Source organism: Alosa pseudoharengus, unplaced genomic scaffold (genome assembly GCF_046254945.1).
Source record: "Alosa pseudoharengus isolate Yale_2024_CS ecotype anadromous, Long Island Sound unplaced genomic scaffold, YU_APseudo_1.1 YU_APseudo_1.1_scf_1, whole genome shotgun sequence".
NCBI lineage: Eukaryota > Metazoa > Chordata > Actinopteri > Clupeiformes > Clupeidae > Alosa > Alosa pseudoharengus.
Window position 1 is genome coordinate 51,171,631 of NW_027468564.1, and position 20,103 is coordinate 51,191,733.

A 20,103-nucleotide genomic window follows, 5' to 3' on the forward strand; every position below is an offset into this window, starting at 1 on the left:
CCTGCGATTCTGGATGACCCAGAGGCCCTGTGTGCATGCGTGGTTGTAGTTGGCCCGGGTCAGCTCATAGCCCTCAAAATCCAGCGTCAGACCGTACTCAGCTGAGGGCACCTGCAGAAAGACACACACACACCACACACACACACACACACACACACACACACACACACACACACACACACACACACACACACACACACACAATTAGACAGACAGACTGGCATGAGAGATTTTGACACATGCAGATGCAATGATAGAGATTATAGACACATCAGATAAACAGACGGGATAAGACTATGAAGAGACAGCTGGATACTAATGCATTCATATCAACACAACACGTGTAAACACAGCAATATGCTGGCTGGCAGGCTGCCCAATATAAACACAGCACAAAGTCAACACACAGGATGTACAGTATAAAGAGCAACAAGGACTAAATATTACTACGAGGGAGAGTGGTGCTCACAGTGAAGTGCCAGGTGCAGTTGGCGTTAGGAGGGTAGTAGCTGGGGTAGAAGGGCGTCTGCAGGACACCCTGGACCCCTCTCACAGGCTGCAGGGTGATGCTGGAGGAACAGGCTGAGATAGAGAGAGAGGGAGAGAGAGAGAGAGAGGAAGAGGGACTTCTCAGAAGTGTGTGTGTGTGAGAGAGAGAGGGCTTTGCAGAAGTGTCTATTTCAGGGAGAGTTTGGAGAGTCCCTGTTGCATTTGTGTCTGGGAGTGTGTGTGTGTGCGTGTGTGTTACAAAAACTCTAGCAGAAAGCCCCAAGCAGAGATGTTCCATCATGAGCCAATTACACATTCATAACCACAAGGACAATAACAATAGCATGTGATGACAATAACAATAAAGTTTGACAACAATAGCAATAACGTTTGATGACAATAACAATAATGTTTGATGACAATAACACTAACGTGTAATGACAATAACAATAACGTGTGATTACAATAACAATAAAGTATGAGGACAATAACAATAATGTGTGATGACAATAACAATAATGTGTAATGACAATAACAATAACGTTTGAGGACAGTAACAATAACGTTTGAGGACAATAATAATAACGTGTGATGACAATAACAATAACGTGTGATGACATTTCACTGATATATTGTATCAGCGGGCTCCCAGCAAGCTCCTCTGGCAGATCTGAGGGCTGACCCTTGACCCAGTAGGCTGCTCACCCTGTAGGCTCCAGGCCTGTGCGGACAGAGAGAAAGGGTCTTTGTAGCTATAGAGGCCCTGCTTCCACACCACCGTCATCCACTCGCCCGACGACACCAGCTTCACCACGGGCTCATGGCGACTGCAGCCGTACAGCCTGGGCACAGCGAGGAGGAGGAGGGGTGTGTGCGTGTGTGTGTGTGTGTGTGTGTGTGTGTGTGTGTGTGTGTGTGTGTGTGTGTGTGTGTGTGTGTGTGTGTGTGTGTGTGTGTGTGAAGGTTATTAGCAGAGATGGTGTGAAATGTGAAACAGGAAGGCATAAAATGAAGCATGAGAGAGAGAGTGAGAGAGAGAGTGAAAACAGAGATATGGTGTTAAAGTCATCATGGTAAATTCCAACATCTCTGTCACACTGTGAAGTAGTGCCTCTGGTTTCATTAATCAGACTCCACCGAATCATAGCCATCCTAAGCACCATCTGCCGTGCGGAGAGTGATGCTGATGAGTTAGAGGGGACTTTCAGCAAACAGATGGCATGAGGTGACAGCGATGTGTTGTCTCACGCAGTGATCACAATATGACAAGTATCTCCCGATCTGAGATACCTGAGGCCAAGACAGACAGATCAAAGGGAAATGTAGCAGCAGAAATCATACTGAAATCAGTCCACTGAAAGCAGTAGACTTGACTGTGCAGTGCAATGCAGTGCACATGACACCTCATACCAGTACTCATAGCAGACAGCACTGCAAACACTTTTCATTCATGCCGTGCAGGCAGTGAACTTTACACGTGTGAATTAACTGCCCTGTCTAAATGCCACTAGTGACCAAGTCCTGAGGTGGTCATGAAGTGGATATTGTCCTTATTACTGCCACGATTTGCGCTTCGTGGATTGGGTAGTTCTCTTTCTAGTTCTGGTTCTAAAGATCAATGGGAAAACAGCACATCAGAGAGTTGTGGCAACCGCTAGATTATCAAACACACATCCTTCACTCTGATCAAATCTTAACCCTCGACACACATCAACGGTTTCAAAGCTGAACCACAGACAGATGTCACAACCTGTCTATTCCTGGAAAGCCACACGCAATCTAAAATCTTTGTTGAATCGGAGGAGGATCACTGACTGTAACTGTGTGTGTCCAAGTCCGGGTTAAGTCTTGATGCATCCTTGATAAAACATCCAACTCGAGATTATTCTCAAGTATTTTATCTGTACTTGACTAAACTCGAATTTTTGAATTGAAACTTTGTGAGTCACTTTGTGAGTTCGCAATCTTTAACAAATTTACAAGCATGGCAGTGCAGAGAAGAACGTATATTAAGGACAGCCCTGTGTGTGTGTGTGTGTGTGTGGAGCCGTGACCTCTGGCCTCTGACGGGGCCTCTGTCCGTGGGGCGGCTGGACTCACGAGGTGATGAGGTGCGGGTCGGAGGGCGTGAGCGCGTCGTAGACGGCCAGGCGGTCGCGGCACTCGGGCAGCAGCCAGTCCACGCGCAGCTCCAGCTGGGAGCCCGGGGGGGCCTGCAGGTGCCACAGGCAGGAGGAGCGCTCCGTGTTGGGGCCCCGCAGAGCCACCAGGCCCCTGGGGGCCACCGCCTGGTACCGGTAGCAGTCTGAGAGAGGAGGAGCAGAAGGAGGATGGGGGAGAGGTGGAGAGGGGGAAGCAGACATGGAAAGGGGAAGAAAAAGAAGGAGGAGAGAGAGAGGGGAGAAGGGGAGAGAGGGGTTAAAAGAGAAGGAGGAGAGAGGAATAGAGAGGAGGAGAGAGATAGAAGAGGAAGAGAGGGGAAGGGAGGTGGAAAGATAGCAAGAGAAAAAGAAAGAGAGAGAGAGAGAGAGAGAGAGTAAAAATATAGATAGAAAAGAAGTCACCAAATAAAGAGGAAGAAATGAAGAGAAGTGCAGTGGGCAGGTGTCATATGATGACATGAAGGAGTAAAAATAGTGGTGACCTATGAGAGACACTATCAAAGTGAACACATGAGACGATTAGACAACGACCACTGAGTCAGTTACTGACTCAATATTGTACATCATTCTAATATGACATGCTGAAAGCAAAATAAAATTGAACTGGTCCAAAATGAAGACAATCAACTGAATGAATGTGAAACATACCAAAGGAAGCTTTCAAAAGATCTATAACTTTGGGGTCAGTTTCTGCAGGGGAAAAAAAACCGGAAATGTGACAAATCATGAAATGACAAAAACAAGAGAAAAAATAATGAAGACTGAAAACTGAAAAAAAGTAATTTCAATAATATTTAACAATATTAAACAAGGAAAACTCAGGAAAGCTGTAATTTCAGACAACAGAGGCCTACGTATGAAGACCCATAGGTGGTCAGCCATGGTCAGAGCCTCTGTGTCCGGTGTGTCCACCATCTCTCACCTCTGATGGAGAAGGAGGGCAGGTGGAGCAGGTAGCCGTCGTAGCTGGCCGTGTCCTCCGCTCCTGGGCTCGTCTGGGTGTCCAGCTGCTGCTGCAGACGGCTGCTGACCCGCTGCAGGGTCACCCCGTCGGTGTGGCTCTGGGGGACGGACAGCACCAGCCAGAAGTGGGCCACCACGCTACCCTCCCTGTGGGACCCGGGGACGGTCAGTCAGTGGTCATTTCAATCTGCCCCCCCCCCCTCTCTCACTCTCTTTTATTCTCTCTCTCTCTTTCTCTCTCCCCTCCCTTTCGCTCTCTCTTTCATTCTCTCTCTCTCTCTCGCTTCTTTTCTCTCTAATTCTCTCACACTCTGAAAGTCATTGTCATTAAATAAAATATGAAGTTGATTTATTTACTGGTTTATTTATTAACGTGAATCTTTAGAGTGTTTTAGAATTGTTTTGTGCTCTCCCTCTCTCTCTCTCTCTCTCTCCTCTCACACCTTTGTCTTTCATCTAAGTCTTATGAGGGGAGATGTAACCATAATACTTTTACTGTGGGTTTGAGGTGTGTGTGTGTGTGTGTGTGTGTGTGTGTGTGTGTGTGTGTGTGTGTGTGTGTGTGTGTTTGTAATTGTGTGTGTGTCATGTGTATGCTTGTGTTTGTGTGTGGTTGTGTGTGATTAAGAAAGAAAGTGTCCGTATGAAATTCAGCTTACCCAAAAGCAAAGACAGTGGTGGAGTTGAAGTAACGTGAAATATCAGTGGCCTTCACGAGCTTCTTCACCTGAGAGGGACATATGAAGACAGTGAGAACATGCCCCATAAAACAGCACACATACAGACATACAGACCTGAAAATCTGTCCCTCACTCTAATGAACGTGGAGTTAAAGGCTGTATCAGCGATTTCAGGCCCAAAAAAGGCCCAAACATAAATGATCACATTCATCTAATCTTTCCTAACAATCCGATAGCTGTCTGCCCCATCAGCAGGCCGTCAAAAAAACCGCGTCTCTGTAGGCAGCCTAAGCTCCGAGATCTGTACACAAAAACAATTGCTATCAACAAGGGTTGGCAACCCACTCAAAGGCAAAATAAAGTGTTTCAAACAATAACCGGCGAGATGCGCGTTTAGGAGAGTTTTAATTGCACGGGAGGGATGGGGGAGGGAGTAGCGAGCTAGCTCTCTGTTTTGTTTGAACAACAACAGAAGTGACGTATCCCCGCTAATGCTGATACAACCTTTAAATCACACATAGATGCAGTGCACTGTAATAGTATCCCCTAACATGTCCAAGCCCACTAATTTGTCATGGAGACGCAAGTTATTACGTTTGCCCATGCAAGGCTGAGGCCAAGTGCCAGGGTAAACAAAAGCAGTAGAGTGTGTGTTTGAGGGATGCAGACTCCTGCCGTCTCCTTCCTCACATTACATACAGTAGCTTACAGCCATTTGGCATGCTATTGTGGTGTAGGTCTATTTGGATAAAGCATCTGTTAAAGGCATACATGGTGGTGTACATTTCCTATGTTAAGTATAAGCCACGTCATGTCTCGCATGGCACAGTCTCTGCATGACTTAAGCAATGTGTTGACTACTGTGGTGCACAGCATGTCATCCATTCACACCTGCAGCATTTGAATATGGCCATCAAACAGAGCGGTCTGCACCTATTAGGCCTATATGACGGGTTCAGATGCAAAACTACATGTCCACTTTGACAAATGTACAAAGATCATGTTATTTTCAGGCCATTTCTATCAAACTGCAGTTTAGTTTTTTTCATATATTAAACAAAAGAAATTGAAAACATTTGAAAACATATTCCTGTATATTCTCTGTAACACATGAAGTATAAAACATCTATAAATGCAGCCCTGCGCTGCTCACACATGCAGAGTGAATGGGGGGGGGTCACTTTTCGGGCGGGGCCAGGCCGGGCGTGGCCGGTCAGGGGTCTCACCATGGCCTGCACGTCCCTGGCCTCGGCCAGGAACTCTCGGGTGCCGTGGGAGGAGAGCGGGCGGGAGAAGTTCCTGTTGAGGAGGCGCACGTGAGCTGTGTACTGCTGCTCCACACGCGGCTCCAGCACCCACACGCTGTACTCTGGGAGAGAGAGAGATAAGAGAGAGGGAGAGGGAGAGAGGGGGAGAGAGGGTTAAGAGAGAGAGGAAGAGAGAGAGAGAGAGAGAGAGGGAGAGAGAGAGAGAGAGAGAGGGAGAGGGAGACAGAGAAAGAGGGAGGGTGAGAGAGGGAGAGATAAAGTGAGAGGGGGGAGAGAGAGGGAGAGATAGAGTGAGAGAGAGAGGGAGGGAGAGAGAGGGAGAGGGAGAGAGGGGGAGAGAGGGAGGGAGAGAGAGAGGGAGGGAGAGAGAGAGAGAGATACAGTGTGTGAGAGAGAGATACAGTGTGTGAGAGAGGGAGAGAGAGATAGAGTGAAAGAGAGAGATAGAGTGAAAGAGAGAGAGGGAGATAGAGAAAGAGGAAGGGAGAGAGAGAGGGGGAGAGATAGAGTGAGAGAGAGAGGGAGAATAAGGGAGGGAGAGACAGAGAGAGAGAGGGAGAGATAGAGTGAGAGGGGGAGAGAGAGAGAGGGAGACAGAGAAAGAGGGAGGGTGAGAGAGAGAGAGGGAGAAAGAGAGAGAGGCAGGGAGGGAGTGAGAGAGGGAGAAAGAGGGAGAGGGAGGGAGGGAGTGAGAAAGAGAGAGAGGGAGGGAGTGAGAGAGGGAGGGAGGGAGATAGAGGGAAGGAGAGAGAGAGAGAGAGAATGACAAGCACAGAGAATGCTTTCAACATTCTTTGAACGTCCATAAGGACTGTGGGATCTGATCTGATATCTGCCCAGAGTGGAGGGGTATGGGGAGGGGGCTGATGAAATGTCTTTCATCCTCCTCAGTGCCACTCACGGTAGCTGACAGAACAAGATTACAAACGTCAGACCCCATAGCAGAAGACCGAGTTGAGCGAGACCAACAGACTTCTATAGGTGCTTTTCCATCCAACTTCCATATGCACATTTTAACTATTCGAATAAGAAATGTGAAATGTGCATAAAAACCTCTAATGCACATAGATATTTGATTTGCTAGAGGGGGGTGGATTAACTCTTGATAAGGTATAATGCGAATAAAGTTGATGGAAACGGTTTATATGAGAAGATTCTTTCCTCAGAAAGAACCTGCTGGTTCTTCTCACACACTTTTCTCTGCATGGTGGGGTTGTAAGAGGGAGTAAGTCCACTGGACTGTATATCACGCAGATGCTCACATCACATTAAATAACATTACTAACAATTTACCTAATTCATAAAGGAGCCCAATGATGAGGTGAGTTGGCTTTGCAGAGGCTACGAGGGCAACTAGACTCTGTGAAGAGGCTATAATTATGTGCTATATGCATTTGAGTGTTTGTGTGTGCGTGTGTGTGTGTGTGTGTGTGTGTGTGTGAGAGAGAGAGAGAGAGAGAGACTTAATTGGCAGATCACAAACATCAACAATCCCATGATGGCAACACCACAATTGCCACTGACACAAGTTGTAACCCAAGGTGAATGAATGCCCATTTTGAATAAAATAAAATAAAGGCTTATTTTCCCCAATGGAACTTTCTTACCGAGAAAGTACCAAGCCAACAAAGCAGCCCCAGCCAGAAGCAGGACGAGAATGAGGACGATTACTGCTACCACCCATCTGGGAATCCTTTTCTTCAGAGGAGAATGTGTCAGTGTCGCTTGATTTGGTCTCACCTGAAAAATTGGTGAGACAGATTGTTGCTACTAAGCAACTGATGATGATAGGCCTACTCTGCGTTGTTACAGTGCATTTTGGTCTATAAATAAAATCGAGCAACACTCATCTAAAACGGAGAGGGCCATATTAATAAAATATCCCATATGAGGGGAAAATATCAGACACTGACAGAGGTCATATTATATTGATATGGCGTGAAGAATAAGCACACAAAGAAAAGTCTACTTGGATGAACTAGCCTACATACGTGATTGCTGTCGGTGGGATTGGCATGTGAGGCGTTGAGTGGTACCGTCCTTGAGCCATTATTAGGTTCCATAACTTTTCAAATCTCCCTTCCCGGAGATGACATCTTTGTAGAGATTAAATTCCTTTTATAGCTCCGTAATAAATACATTAACGTTAATTTTCGCTGAAAATCCACACGCTGTTGACATGTTCGACGTCTGAAATGACCGCTTAACCAGGGAGGAAAAATGCTGGCTTTATTTGAAGATCCAAAGGTCGTTTTGAATCAATGATCCCAGTTACAAAACTGCATGCCCAGAGTAGTAGTGATAATTAGCCTACTAGACCTATTACTCTGCAACTGTAGACTATACAATAATTCTGCAAAATTAAGCATCGTTTTCTAACATCCTTTTTCTGTCTGTTGTTTTTAATTTCAGCCACTAGCACCAGCTTCTATCGTCCTTTGGGGAGATACCAGGTGATGGAGGTAAACCAACGCCTAGCAACAACAGCCTGTGCACCTGTGCCAGCACCTGTTCCTCACACCGGCACGAATTAAAGTCATCAAAACGTTTGATGTTATCAAAGACTGAAAAATATGAAGAATGAAAATTACAGAAAGCGACATAGATAGAAGGATTGTAGGCCTCCATGTGTGCAGAGGTGAATATCGTTATCTCCTACAACAATAGCAGAAACTATTACCACAGGTTTACCACAGCCGAGGACGTGCTCCTTAACTACCCTCTAGTGGCAGAACACAGACACTCAGAGACACAGGCCATGTTCACAAAATGCAGGGAAAAAACTTTATTAAATGACATCAAGTAGGAAAAAAGCTATGGACAGATTCATTCACAGTCTACATTCATGCCGGTGGGATCCAAATCTAAACACATAAACACACATTTCTACACAAATATAAAAATATCTCCTCAATAGAAAGTCTCTGGTAGCTATAGCCTTTAGAACAGCGGAGATTTATGTTTTTAATGGCATGTAATCGTCACTAGAGGGTTCTAGCTCCCCATACAATCCACCAAGAGGTTGTATCTGTCCTGTGGGGGTACTGCACTGGTCTGGTCCAATGAAGGGAACAGTACAATGGAGAGGGGGTAAAGGTGGGAGGGGAGTCCTGGGTAAAGACCAGTCAGTCTTGAGAGACGTGTGCAAAGAGCTGGGAGCCTTCTGGAGGTTAAACGTGCCACCGCAGTGGGCCAAGGGCGCTCTCTCGTCTTGCTCGTAGCTGCTCTCCAGCGACTCCTCGTGGCTCTCCTCATCCATGCTCCCCACGGAGACGCCTGAGTCTGGGCTCTGCGCCTCCTCCCTCAGGCGCGACAGGTCCTTATAGGAGGAGCTCATCTGGAGGGGTCCAAGGTCCACGTTAGTCCGGCCACTGCTGCCGCTGCCAGTAAGCCCTGCGCTGTTGTTTCGCTTGTTGCTCATGTCCGCGTTGTCCACCGTGCTGGAACCCCGGTCAGCCTTCATGTCGTCGTAAGGGGAGAACTCTGGACAGGGCTCCAGGTTGTCGGGGTAGGGATGGGGAGGGATCTTTATGATTTCCTGAGATCCATAGAAGTACTGGATGTTGCTGAAGCTGCTGGACGTCTGACCTTTCAGGACCTCCACTGGCGAGGTGTACTCATACTGCTGCTCGACGCTTAAGATGTCCACCGCCTGGAAAGAGCCCAACCAGGTCTGGAGAAAAGTGAAAGAGAAGCATATGGGCAGATAAGTGTCAGCAATCTAGCACACTCTCAATTCAACAATTCATTTAAGCTTATTGTCAATTAGTGAATTACTTTAATACCATTGCCAATTAAACAGTCAATTTCATCTCATTCTCAGTTACAGTAATCCGTTTAATTTCATTCTCTTACAGCTAAAGACAGCACTGCCAGCACACTGTGGTGAACTGACCACGGTAGTTGAGAAACATTGTAATTCCACATAGTTAACAATTTTGGCAATTTACAATGCAACTGCAAGGAAGTTTACAAAAAACATGAAAATCAACATGCTGAATCTCTGAGCGATTTCACTCTAGGCCTCTTGTGCTCTGTACTACTTCATTTCCACTCCAGATCTCCAGTAGTTTAGTTCAGTGTTTGTGAACTACCCCGTTCAAAAAGTAGCCCCAGTGCAACTACCCAGAACTCACCTTGAAATTGCCTTTATGGACAGAATGAAGACCATCAAAGTACTTTGCGGGGTCAGGTATGAATGACGGCTTTATCTTGCGAGCACTAAAACAGAGACCAAGACACGTAAGGATTTAAGAGAGATAAAGACTTGAAAGTCACACCTGATTTCCTGAACCTTCCAAGACTGGCCACCCGACTCCCAGAGAAAAATAACAGCAGGACTCAAGTCTATTTACTCACCCCATGAACATGATGACGACGAGGAAGACAATCACAGCCAAAGCACCGATCGTGGCCCACCAGATCAACCACGTCTCCAGGTCCTCCGTGAGATCAGCTGAAAGATCCGAGAAGGATTCCACTCAAATGTCGCCAAAACATAACTCACACAAATGTCATCCACATACATTTACAAACGTTTGGATACCTGGAGTATCCCAGGAGGCAACGGGGCTCCAGTCACTCCACGTCGAGATGTTTTCGTCATAAGTAGGCCGGACTCGAACGCGAGCATGGTACCGCTGGCCCTTCTTCAGCTCCTCCTGCAGATGGCGTCTGGTCTCTTTCTGGATTGTAATGCTTTTGACATCCTGAAATCAGTCGAGGAGCACACACCCATTGGAGCATGTTAGTGAGTCCGTCCTCATGAGGCTGGTTGGCCAGAGATGTTCATTTCAACTCTACCACTCATTTCATTTCAGGCCCTCACCTTCCATCTCTGTCGATCAGTTCTGTACTGAAGTTCAGACTTATAGTCCACAATTTCTGTCCTCCCTTTGCCTTCAAAGAGTGACGTGCGGCAAAGCGTCCAGGAGATGGTGGTATTCTCAATGGTTGGCATTCTGGGAGGGGGCATTTTCACCACTAAAAGGCAAAATTAGGATGAATGAGATGGAGCTGCACTGCTGCTGTTGTTGTTGATGTTCTGCTGATCACTATATTACATTTGTTAGGTAGATATATATGAGAATTAATCACATGCTTACTCTGATAATATGGATCGTAGCCTTTTAGACTTGCCACAGCTTTGTTTTTGCAGGAGGCCTCCAGATCATACGTAATTACAGCTACAAAATATCCCTGAACAGGATAGAAAGTTTGAAAAATTTGTACATGCAAAGATGCAAAGACAAACATATTTTTAAACCTTTAATATATATAATGCATATATATATTTAAAAAAAACTTACTATAAATGGAATGTGTAGGACACACTCCGTAAAGTTACCTCCCGGCTTTTTCAGGACACATTCTGCCTCGATTGCATGGCTGCAGACACATACACACACACACACACACACACACACACACACACACACACACACACACACACACACACACACAAACACGTAGAACACGTAATTAGTAAATGCTGCATTCATGTGCTGTATTTGCATGTGACAGGATAAACTGAGCTATTATGCACCTGTCACTTTCCGTTTCCACAGCCGTTAGAATGCATTCGCTTTGGGGCTCCATGAGCTGATCCGTCCCTTTCAGCTTACAAGTGATGTTGTCAATCAAGTCATTGTAGCACTCTAAACCTGGAGAAAATAAAGGGAGGTAGTCTGTTAACACAGGCATCGGGCATCAGCTCAAACCAGGCATACAGCCTGCGTCACAGAATCTTCCACTCTGTCGCCATTGACTGTGTTCTCCCCATAATCTCTGCTGTTGCATCGCAACATTACCTGGTTGGCCAAGCCCTGAGTCCAGCCATGTCATCAGCAGAAGGAAGCACAGAAGTGTCCCCATGTTGTCCAACTCATTTCCTTAGAGATAGGCACAGTGACCTGAAGATACAGTTGGGACAGTAATATGGTTACATCTCCAATATGCAACATTGGACAGTATGTCATCTAACATAATATGAAGAGTTTGGTTAATGAATTTTCATAAATATTTTTTTTTTACATTTTGTTTTCCAAGTAATTTCAGTAGAATTGTATTTGGGTATTGTTATTGATGTATCTTTACTCAATCAAAACAACATAACTGCAATTTGATTGACATTACCTGAAATACACAATTAAATAGCATGACTTTTTAATGTTTTTTAAAAGGCGTTTTGGAACCAAACTCTTCATATCCACCATATAGTGCCAGTCTCCTGTATGGATAGGCCCTTCTTCACTAAAGTTCTCTTTTACACCAGACTTAGGCTTAATCCACATACACAAAACTGGCCTACTTTCACACTTATTCTAGGCCAGTGTTTTTCAACCTTTTTTGTGCCACGGCACACTTTTGACACTTAAAATGTCCCACGGCACACTAACATCCTGTGTGAAGAAAAAATAAACATACCATAGCCTAAAATTTCAAATAATACAGAGATATGGCCTTATTATGGCTTCTATGCAAGACCTGCTCAATAAAACAAGCGCCCTCTGTTTCATTTGTAGGCAACTATATCTAATGTAATTGTTATGAACTGGATATGTGATGATTCTGTGAATACTGGATATGGGGCCCCCATTGTACAATGCCTGCATACCACAAATAGTGCAATCATACAATTAATGAGAGCATGTGGTTATAAATTCTTTGATGCAACAGTTTTCTGGACCAGTGAGTGACATTTGGGTAATTTTCTGCGGCACATCTGATGATCTCTCACGGCACACTAGTGTGCCCCGGCACAGTGGTTGAAAAACACTGTTCTAGGCCGACTCTAGATGAATGTAAAGATGTCTGATTGGTTGAGACACGGCTCTGATGAATGTAAAGTTGTCTGATTGGTTGAGACACGGCTCTGATGAATGTAAAGATGTCTGATTTGTTGAGACACGGCTCTGATGAATGTAAAGATGTCTGATTGGTGGAGACACAGCTCACAGCTGGCTCCCATCAAACTCTATCTTTAGAAATGTTATTTTCCATTCAGTGTGGGAGTCATATGGTGTGAATTGACTACGCAGTGACAACAACAGGAGGACAATCTGTGAGATAAGCGAGGTGGCGTTAGTCTTGAGCTGTGGCTTACAAACTCCCACAAATGTGAAACCAAGAGCCAATTGCAGAAGCAAGATCAACAGAAAATCAACCTCATAATGGCATGGCATCACATTTCACATATCTTTTTTACATGCATTTCTCAGTATAGAAGAAGGCATAAAGGCCATTTGTGGTGGATTTTTTTTTCATTATTGATTTTAGTTGTTTACTAAATGTGAATATCTTATAGTCCATGATGAAATAACTAATGTTTCTCAAACTTAAATGACTATCCAGTGACTTGAATTTTAGAGCAAACTTAGAAATATCACTCTTGTCTTAAATATCTATACATATAGTATTCAAAAAAATATACTCTGTGCTGGCTTGGTATGGTATGATGCCCTACTACATGCAAAGTTTTACTTTACAACATTAAGAAATGTATGCTTTTAATGCAGCAATTCTTATTCTGATTAGTGCTGAATTTAGGAAAATATACTACTTGCATATTTGTATCATGTTTAGGGACAACTTTTATGTAAATTTGCCTCTCATTGTGATGCAGTAAGATATTATTCACACTGCAGCTTCATTCTGATTCATTATGACTGTCTAGTAGTCCGCAACAGAGACTCCTGCGTGTAACAGTGTGATGTTTCGCACAGACTGAATTTGACATATGATGTAATGGACTAACATAGTCTCTCTTGGGCATGGTATTGTACCACAGTGAGGTTTGGCTTAAATCTCTGTTTTGGCTTTTTTTTTACCTTTTTCGTAATCACTCTGAGACGTTGTGATTACGAAAGTATTAGAGTAGGTATGGTAAGATGTGCTTTTTGGAAGCCCCTGGAGTTGCACATAGAATAGGAGATTTATACATACTGGCATGGCATACAAGCAAAACTAATGCAACCGTCATGTGCACTGAATGGCATGACTAAAGCTTAGAAGAGGACATTTATGTCCAAGTGAAAAAAACAAACAGTTTTAACAGATTAACTATATCCTAAACCACTCAACTGCTTCTGACATGCAACTGCATGGAGTAACAACATCAAAGCATTACGCATCCCCAAAGAAGCTTGGATCTTTCATTCATTAAATGGGGTAATTTTTTGCATTGGAAACAACATTAAAGGGAAAGTCATTCTCATCTGTTTAGCAGAGGTGGATCATCTGCATTTTGTAACTCCCGAGCCCATTTACGTACACACACAAAATATAAAGCTTGCTGAGTACATTCTCTCAGGAGCATGCAATGGAAATGGTCATTTACCTTTAAGAGCCCTTCTGTCCTCCCTCTCCTCTCCTCTCCTCTCCTCTCCTCTCCCTGTGCTTCTGACCCTCTTGCTTATGCTTGTGTCCAGTCTCTAGGGGTCCTTCTGACCCTGTTGCTTATGCTTATGTCCAGTCTCTAGGGGTCCCAGCCTGGTCTGCTGCATGAGCCAAAACGAGTGCTGACCATGTCTAACATTCAGAAGCCAACGCAGCAAGAAAACGCGCAGAGAAAATGTAGGAGAAAACACCTCTCTCTTTCTTTTGGCCCTCCCACTGTCCCTCTCCCCCTCCTTTGTGTGTGTGTGTGTGTGTGTGTGTGTGTGTGAGTGTGTGTGTGTGTGTGTGTGTGTGTGTGTGTGTGTGTGTGTGTGTGTGTGTGTGTGTGAGTGTGAGTGTGTGTGTGAGTGTGAGTGTGCATGTGAGTATGTGTGTGTGTGTGTGTGAGAGAGAGAGAGAGAGAGAGAGTGTGTGTGTGTGTTTGTGTGAGTGTGAGAGTGTGAGTGTGAGTGTGAGTGTGTGTGAGTGTGTGTGTGTGTGTGTGTGTGAATATGTGTGTGTGTGTGTGTGTGTGTGTGTGTGTGTGTGTGTGTGTGTGTGTGTGTGTGTGTGGATATGTGTGTGTGTGTGAGAGTGTGTGTGCGTGTATGTTGTGTGTACATCTTGTTTTTCTCTTCTTCTCCTGTTCCCCACACCTACCCACGTCAAGCATGTTTTCACACCTGATGAAGCACTGCCCACACTACGTCCTGTTTTGTTTCTTTTCCATAGGGCTTTGTTATCAGAGTGCCAGCGCTCCACCCAGTGGCAGATCCACAGTTAGTGGGCACACCTTTGGCGCATTAGCTGATGCTAAACATGCTCAAGATACTGATAAAAATGCTAAAGATACACACTCACTCTCCGTATCAGTATATTCAACTGCAATGGGAGATTCAATAAAACTGAGCATCAATACAGCAAAATGTCAGAAATGTGACTGTGCCAGATGGCTGTGGTTTTGCGTGAGGCGAAGTGAACTTTGGCGTTGTGAACGCTGCCGCTCTAAGAGAAAGGTGTGTGCTGATAAAGAGCCTAAACCGTCAAAGGAGAAATGCATGCACCGCCTGTTAAAGGTCAGTGGTTTCATTGCAGGGGAAACGGGAGCAGTTTCAGGTGCAGTTGCGCACACGCTTCTTCATCAGAGGTGCGTGATGGAAAGTTTGAGTGAGGTTGGAGGGGGGGGGGGCTTAGAGGTTGTGGTTTGTTCCAGAAACACGTTTAGTGTAAAAAACACCCAGCTGTTATTAGAGCAGAGCCGAAAGAAAAAAATATATATATGCAAGTCTGCATGATAGCGTGGTGGTTCTGCTACTAGAACCGTAGCTTGACTGCTTTTTGATTTTCTCAATTTTCAAATCCATCAGATTCTAAACCAGGGCACCACAACTCATCTGAGCCTGTTGCTGACCAGCGCTCCGACAAATATAATTTACAGAAGCCCCTTCTCGTCCTAGTTTTTCTTTCTTGTCACTCACTCTTGTTTACATGAAGCAACAAAAGCGGGTGGGCTTTCCCGTCAGCTCGGGATTTTCATAAGTTCTCTGTTTCCTTTTGAGTCAACGCTCAGTTGACCTAACCTAACAATCTACAGAGAGACTCATGAACATTAAACAGAGCAATCAATAGTGTGATGAGTTCTCCCACATCTAAGCAAGCTTCCCTATAATAACTAACTTCCACAAACCTCTATAGTAACCATCCACTAAATTTGTCATTTTGAAGCCAGTGAATTCAGAGAGGTAGGTACAAATAAAAATGAGAATGTTTAATGGGTCTGTAATCTGCATAACCCTGCAGTCTAGATACAAATCTGGTGATTTCTGAAATATTCTGCATGTTTTGCAGAATATGTTTTATTTAGACAATTAATGTCCACAGCCTATTTCACTCACTGTGAACGCCTACTGAACAGCTTTGGGGAACAATAAACTGAACTATACTACTGAGCTATACTACTCATCTCTGTTCCAGCAGTCATTTCAGCTCAATTAATTGAAACTTCATAAAGTTTCATAGTCAATCACCTGAGAATGAAAGTGTCTTACAATGTAATACAGAATAGAAAAGCCAGCGCTATTAAAATGGTTGATTGTGCAAATATGTTGCTGCAATTTACACTCTATTTGTATAACCCTTAGAACAATGGAGATAATACTTTGAGGAGAATGTGAATTCAGTGACTAACGGAATCATAAAGAGTCCTGGCATCCAAGAACAAGATAGCAGTCCTCTCTCTCTCTCTCTCTCTCTCTCTCTCTCACACACACACACACACACACACACACACACACACACACAGAGGAAGTATCTCTGTAATTCCCAGTAGAGGCCACACAGTGCTTGGTAGAGATTGGTGGTTCCGATAACAGACTCAGAACTCTGACCACAGGTGACACCACCTCCAGGCCTGTAACCTCAGCCCTGGGTGGAACAAATTACCCCTCCCCCACAAACTTCACACACATACGTTACCATACGCATGTGTGTTAAACCATTCAGATGGAGAGATAACATGAGAAGTCACACCGTCCATGAGTCACCCAACAGGCCAACAGTGACAATATAGGACAGGAAGTGAGCACTAGTGAGCAGAAATCTTAGTTGATAAAGCTAACGAAAAAACAAATGTGACATGAATTCATCATTAAATATTCTAAATGTTTCCCAAAATCCCTGTAAAGCAGAGGTACTATGGCCTAAGTGTAGAACATTGTACTGAACTGGCAGTGAGTGGCATGGTATTATCAATGAGCAGCGGGATGTTAGTGAGGGGATGAAGTGATGTCTTTTTGCCTGGTAGAGTCATCAAATTTCCCTCAGGATGAATAAAGTATCAATCTATCTATCTATCTATCTATCTATCTATCTATCTATCTATCTATCTATCTATCTCCACCACCACCACCACCACCACCATCATCATCATCATCATCATCAAACTCTTCTTTTTCTCTTCTTCTTCGTTGCAGTATCACATCTCCATTATAAACATAACTCATAATTCTTATTTTAAACATGACTTCTCTTTCAACCACAGCCTACTCTGCCACTTGATATGTCTATGTGAAACAGTTACAGTGTTACATTTCACTTAGGTCTCTCCCGGATTAGCGAAAAGGAAGCGACTTACCCATTCATGTTGAGCCTCGGTGTCTGTGTCTGTCTGTTACACTTGCTCTCATTCACTGTCACGTGAATGAATCAGACAGAGGAGTAGATGGCATTGGTGATACAAGGGCGGTGAACCGCCCGCTACCTCGCTCAGATTGTAAAGTCTTTGAGATGTAGCCTAGCTCTTCGCAAAACCCGCCGTCGGCTGTGGTTTCCAAGTAGCCGAGTGGTATGTTTGAGAAGCGAGAGAGAGAGAGAGAGAGAGAGAGAGAGAGAGAGAGAGAGAGAGAAAGAGAGAGAGAGAGAGAGAAAGAAACTCTGATGTTGATCCACCCACTCTCACTTCTCCCCCAGTGAGTGAATTCCCCTTCTCTTAAATGGTTCACATTCTTGTCTGTCACTTGAGGGTTCAGTGTCATGAGGACAATTTAAGAGGCTATCAGTGTTTTTGTAGTGTCTACACATGCCATAGTCTACCTCGACATGACCAACCTTTGAAAGGGAATGGTCCAGTCCCTTCACCCCAGAACACCACCAACTGGACTCACATTAACATTTATTCAGCAGATCCAAACCAACTCACAAGTGAGGAATAATATTAAGGTACCAGTGCAATAGGAGACTCTTTCTTAAGACTTTTCAGTTTCATGAGTACAGTTTAATAAAAGCTCTATCAATGTCTACTTCATTATACTCAGGGGTGTAGTGGTAAAATAAGAGGTAAACTATGAGTTCTGTGACCATGGTAAGGTGGACTATCGGAGGTGGTATCAGATTTTTTAAAAAGGCATTCAGAACAGTTTGATGATGGTGGAGGTTATTGTCCAATGTTTATAAATACCAGGAGTATTGCATGGTTCCTAGAGTGTTGATGAGTGTACATATTGTGTATGTGAATAATACAGTGTGATTTTTGAATGTTAAAAGTTGCAATTGCTGAATAAACTCTTTTGAGAGGTGGATAAATTAATAAGAGGTGGATAAACTCTACTTCTGAAATATCAGAGGAGGATAAACTGCATTTACTAGCGTTTAGCCTCCACTTTATCCCTGATTATACTACTACAAGATTCAAGAGGATTGAGTAGAAATCTGTGTGGAATCAGGATAATGTATTCAAGAGAGATATAATACATGTCAATTTAAATGTTGCATAATGTGAACATAGGCTGTCAGGCCACTGTTTCCTTCTTATGCAGTCTATGTTCTGTTTGCTCACATTTTTTCAGAGCAAGCTCCAACCACAGATATCTACTCCATAACACACCACAAGTTCACCCACTTATTTCTTTCCCATCAGTTTTTCTCACACATTGTCTTCTCCGAACAACCTCATACCACATCCCCTGCATAGTTATAGGCCTACTGTCTATAGGTCAGTCTATACTAATAGACTAACCTACAGACAGTAGGCCTATAAACTAATCTGTTTTGTGTTTGGATTACTTATAAAGCTCGCTGTATACTGTATTTTGTGATACTGCATAAATGTTTTTTTTTCTATTGGTTTGTGTATATCATGTGTCCATAGTAGGTAGGCTACATTATATTGCTTTTAATACATTAATACATTTTCTATTATGTTTATGTACAAAGTAATAATAACCCACTTGATGACTCTAAGTTTAGTAAAAAATAAACTTAAGTTTAGTGAAAACTAAACTTAGGTTAGGTAGAATTTGGTTTGAATGCACAACTCCATATCTGTAACTGTGTTAGTGTGTTATTTGTAACTATTTGCAAATTGCTCCCCCTTCTGGATAGAAGAGGCCAAAGCTCCAGAATACAGCCGTGCTGGCCTTCACCTCCACCCTGAGGCACAGAGCACACACTGAAGGGGTACAATGGGTAAATCTAAAGCACTCCTGGCCTTGGTCTAACTATGAAATCTTACAGCACAGTTAAAAATCTGTAAAAAAAAAAGTCATGCTCTGGATATAACATAAAAATAAAAATACATAAACCCCACAACATTACACAATTGACCTTTAAAGGCACAAAGGTCAATAATGGTAACTCCAAGAATTATGCTGCAGTCACTGAACTATACACTGTCAGGAGATAGAATTTAGTGGAATGAACCACATTAAAGCAAGAGTGAATGAACAAGTGTGTGTTTTGTTTACAAACATATGGGTGCTGCTATTCTGACCGCTCATATCTCTTCCAGACAGGCTCTGCTGAGGGTGTGCTTGCAGAAAGCGATAGAAGACTTTTCGTTATCTGATGAACCACTAAGCTACCCTAAAAGTCTCTGTATTCTCACAGAATTAAAGAGAACACACATTGGCAACTGCCTTGTATATCATTGCAATACTATATCGGACAACGCATCTACTCATTCAACATCTACTCTACCCAAACAAATGTATAATAATAATAATAATAATAATAATAATAACTTGGACTTATAGCACCTTTCACCCAAGGTCGCTTAACAAATGGGGGGGGGGGATTAGGGGTCAAAGGACTTAGTGAAAATACATGAAGTGCGTGTGTGTTTGTGCTCGAAAGGATATGGAGCAACTCTAATATTGTTCCATTTCCTCATACCATGTTCTAAGCTAGAACTACAGGTATGACGTGAACCAGAGATTGTGAGAGATAAGCTCTGCAGATCTAAAGGAACCTTTATTATGGTGTGTACATGCTCTGCAGATCTAAAGGAACCTTTATTGTGGTGTGTATATGCTCTGCAGATCTAAAGGAACCTTTATTATGGTGTGTACATGCTCTGCAGATCTAAAGGAACCTTTATTGTGGTGTGTACATGCTCTGCAGATCTAAAGGAACCTTTATTATGGTGTGTACATGCTCTGCAGATCTAAAGGAATCTTTATTGTGGTGTGTACGTGCTCTGGGCCTTGTGTGGCTCTCCCATGGCATGTTGTTATGACTACTATAGGTCTGCATGCATGTGTTACACTGAGCCCACAGGTTTACCGACCAAAGTTCCAAGTTCAGCGCATGCGATGACTTCATGATGAGTCCTAACTGACAACAGTCCAGAGACCAAACAGAAGAGTTTTCATTTGAAGAAAGATACCCATG

The 20,103-nt window shown here is 43.7% G+C and overlaps 2 protein-coding genes across 3 annotated transcripts in view; both read right to left on the reverse strand.

Annotated features, from left to right (window-relative positions):
- Nucleotides 1–8,409, reverse strand: part of tmprss6 (transmembrane serine protease 6) — a 29,914-nt gene extending 21,505 nt beyond the window's left edge. The window contains exons 1-12 of the mRNA XM_076281195.1: nt 8,404–8,409; nt 8,254–8,284; nt 8,059–8,126; nt 7,170–7,260; nt 5,521–5,663; nt 4,274–4,341; nt 3,574–3,761; nt 3,300–3,341; nt 2,590–2,794; nt 1,195–1,331; nt 470–582; nt 2–111 (exon numbers count right to left, since the gene is read on the reverse strand). Of these exons, the coding sequence (XP_076137310.1) occupies nt 2–111; nt 470–582; nt 1,195–1,331; nt 2,590–2,794; nt 3,300–3,341; nt 3,574–3,761; nt 4,274–4,341; nt 5,521–5,663; nt 7,170–7,260; nt 8,059–8,126; nt 8,254–8,284; nt 8,404–8,409 (1,202 nt within the window). The remainder of the gene's footprint in view (nt 1; nt 112–469; nt 583–1,194; nt 1,332–2,589; nt 2,795–3,299; nt 3,342–3,573; nt 3,762–4,273; nt 4,342–5,520; nt 5,664–7,169; nt 7,261–8,058; nt 8,127–8,253; nt 8,285–8,403) is intronic.
- A 55-nt stretch (nt 8,410–8,464) lies between these two features.
- LOC143132217 (interleukin-21 receptor) lies at nt 8,465–17,285 on the reverse strand. Of its 2 annotated transcripts, none has more exons than XM_076291594.1 (10): nt 17,072–17,285; nt 11,373–11,474; nt 11,108–11,225; nt 10,872–10,950; nt 10,668–10,761; nt 10,391–10,545; nt 10,109–10,271; nt 9,922–10,018; nt 9,699–9,783; nt 8,465–9,235 (listed from the first exon to the last, which is right to left on the reverse strand). In XM_076291594.1, exons 2-10 carry the CDS (start codon nt 11,434–11,436, stop codon nt 8,519–8,521), a joined length of 1,572 nt encoding a protein of 523 aa, XP_076147709.1. In that variant the 5' UTR covers nt 11,437–11,474; nt 17,072–17,285; the 3' UTR covers nt 8,465–8,518. The 2 variants fall into 2 exon arrangements, with proteins under 2 accessions (XP_076147709.1, XP_076147717.1); XM_076291602.1 differs by lacking the exon at nt 17,072–17,285 and adding an exon at nt 13,901–14,164.
- Nucleotides 17,286–20,103: the final 2,818 nt, after the last annotated feature.

Bases quoted from the DNA above. Each gene is read 5' to 3' on its own strand.
- LOC143132217 (XM_076291594.1), bottom strand. From the start codon at position 11,436: ATGGGGACACTTCTGTGCTTCCTTCTGCTGATGACATGGCTGGACTCA. The intron at 10,546-10,667 runs GTAAGCATGTGA...TTTGCCTTTTAG, and splicing joins CTACGATCCATATTATCAGA to TGGTGAAAATGCCCCCTCCC. The intron at 9,236-9,698 runs GTGAGTTCTGGG...ACTTTTCTCCAG, and splicing joins TCCATAAAGGCAATTTCAAG to ACCTGGTTGGGCTCTTTCCA.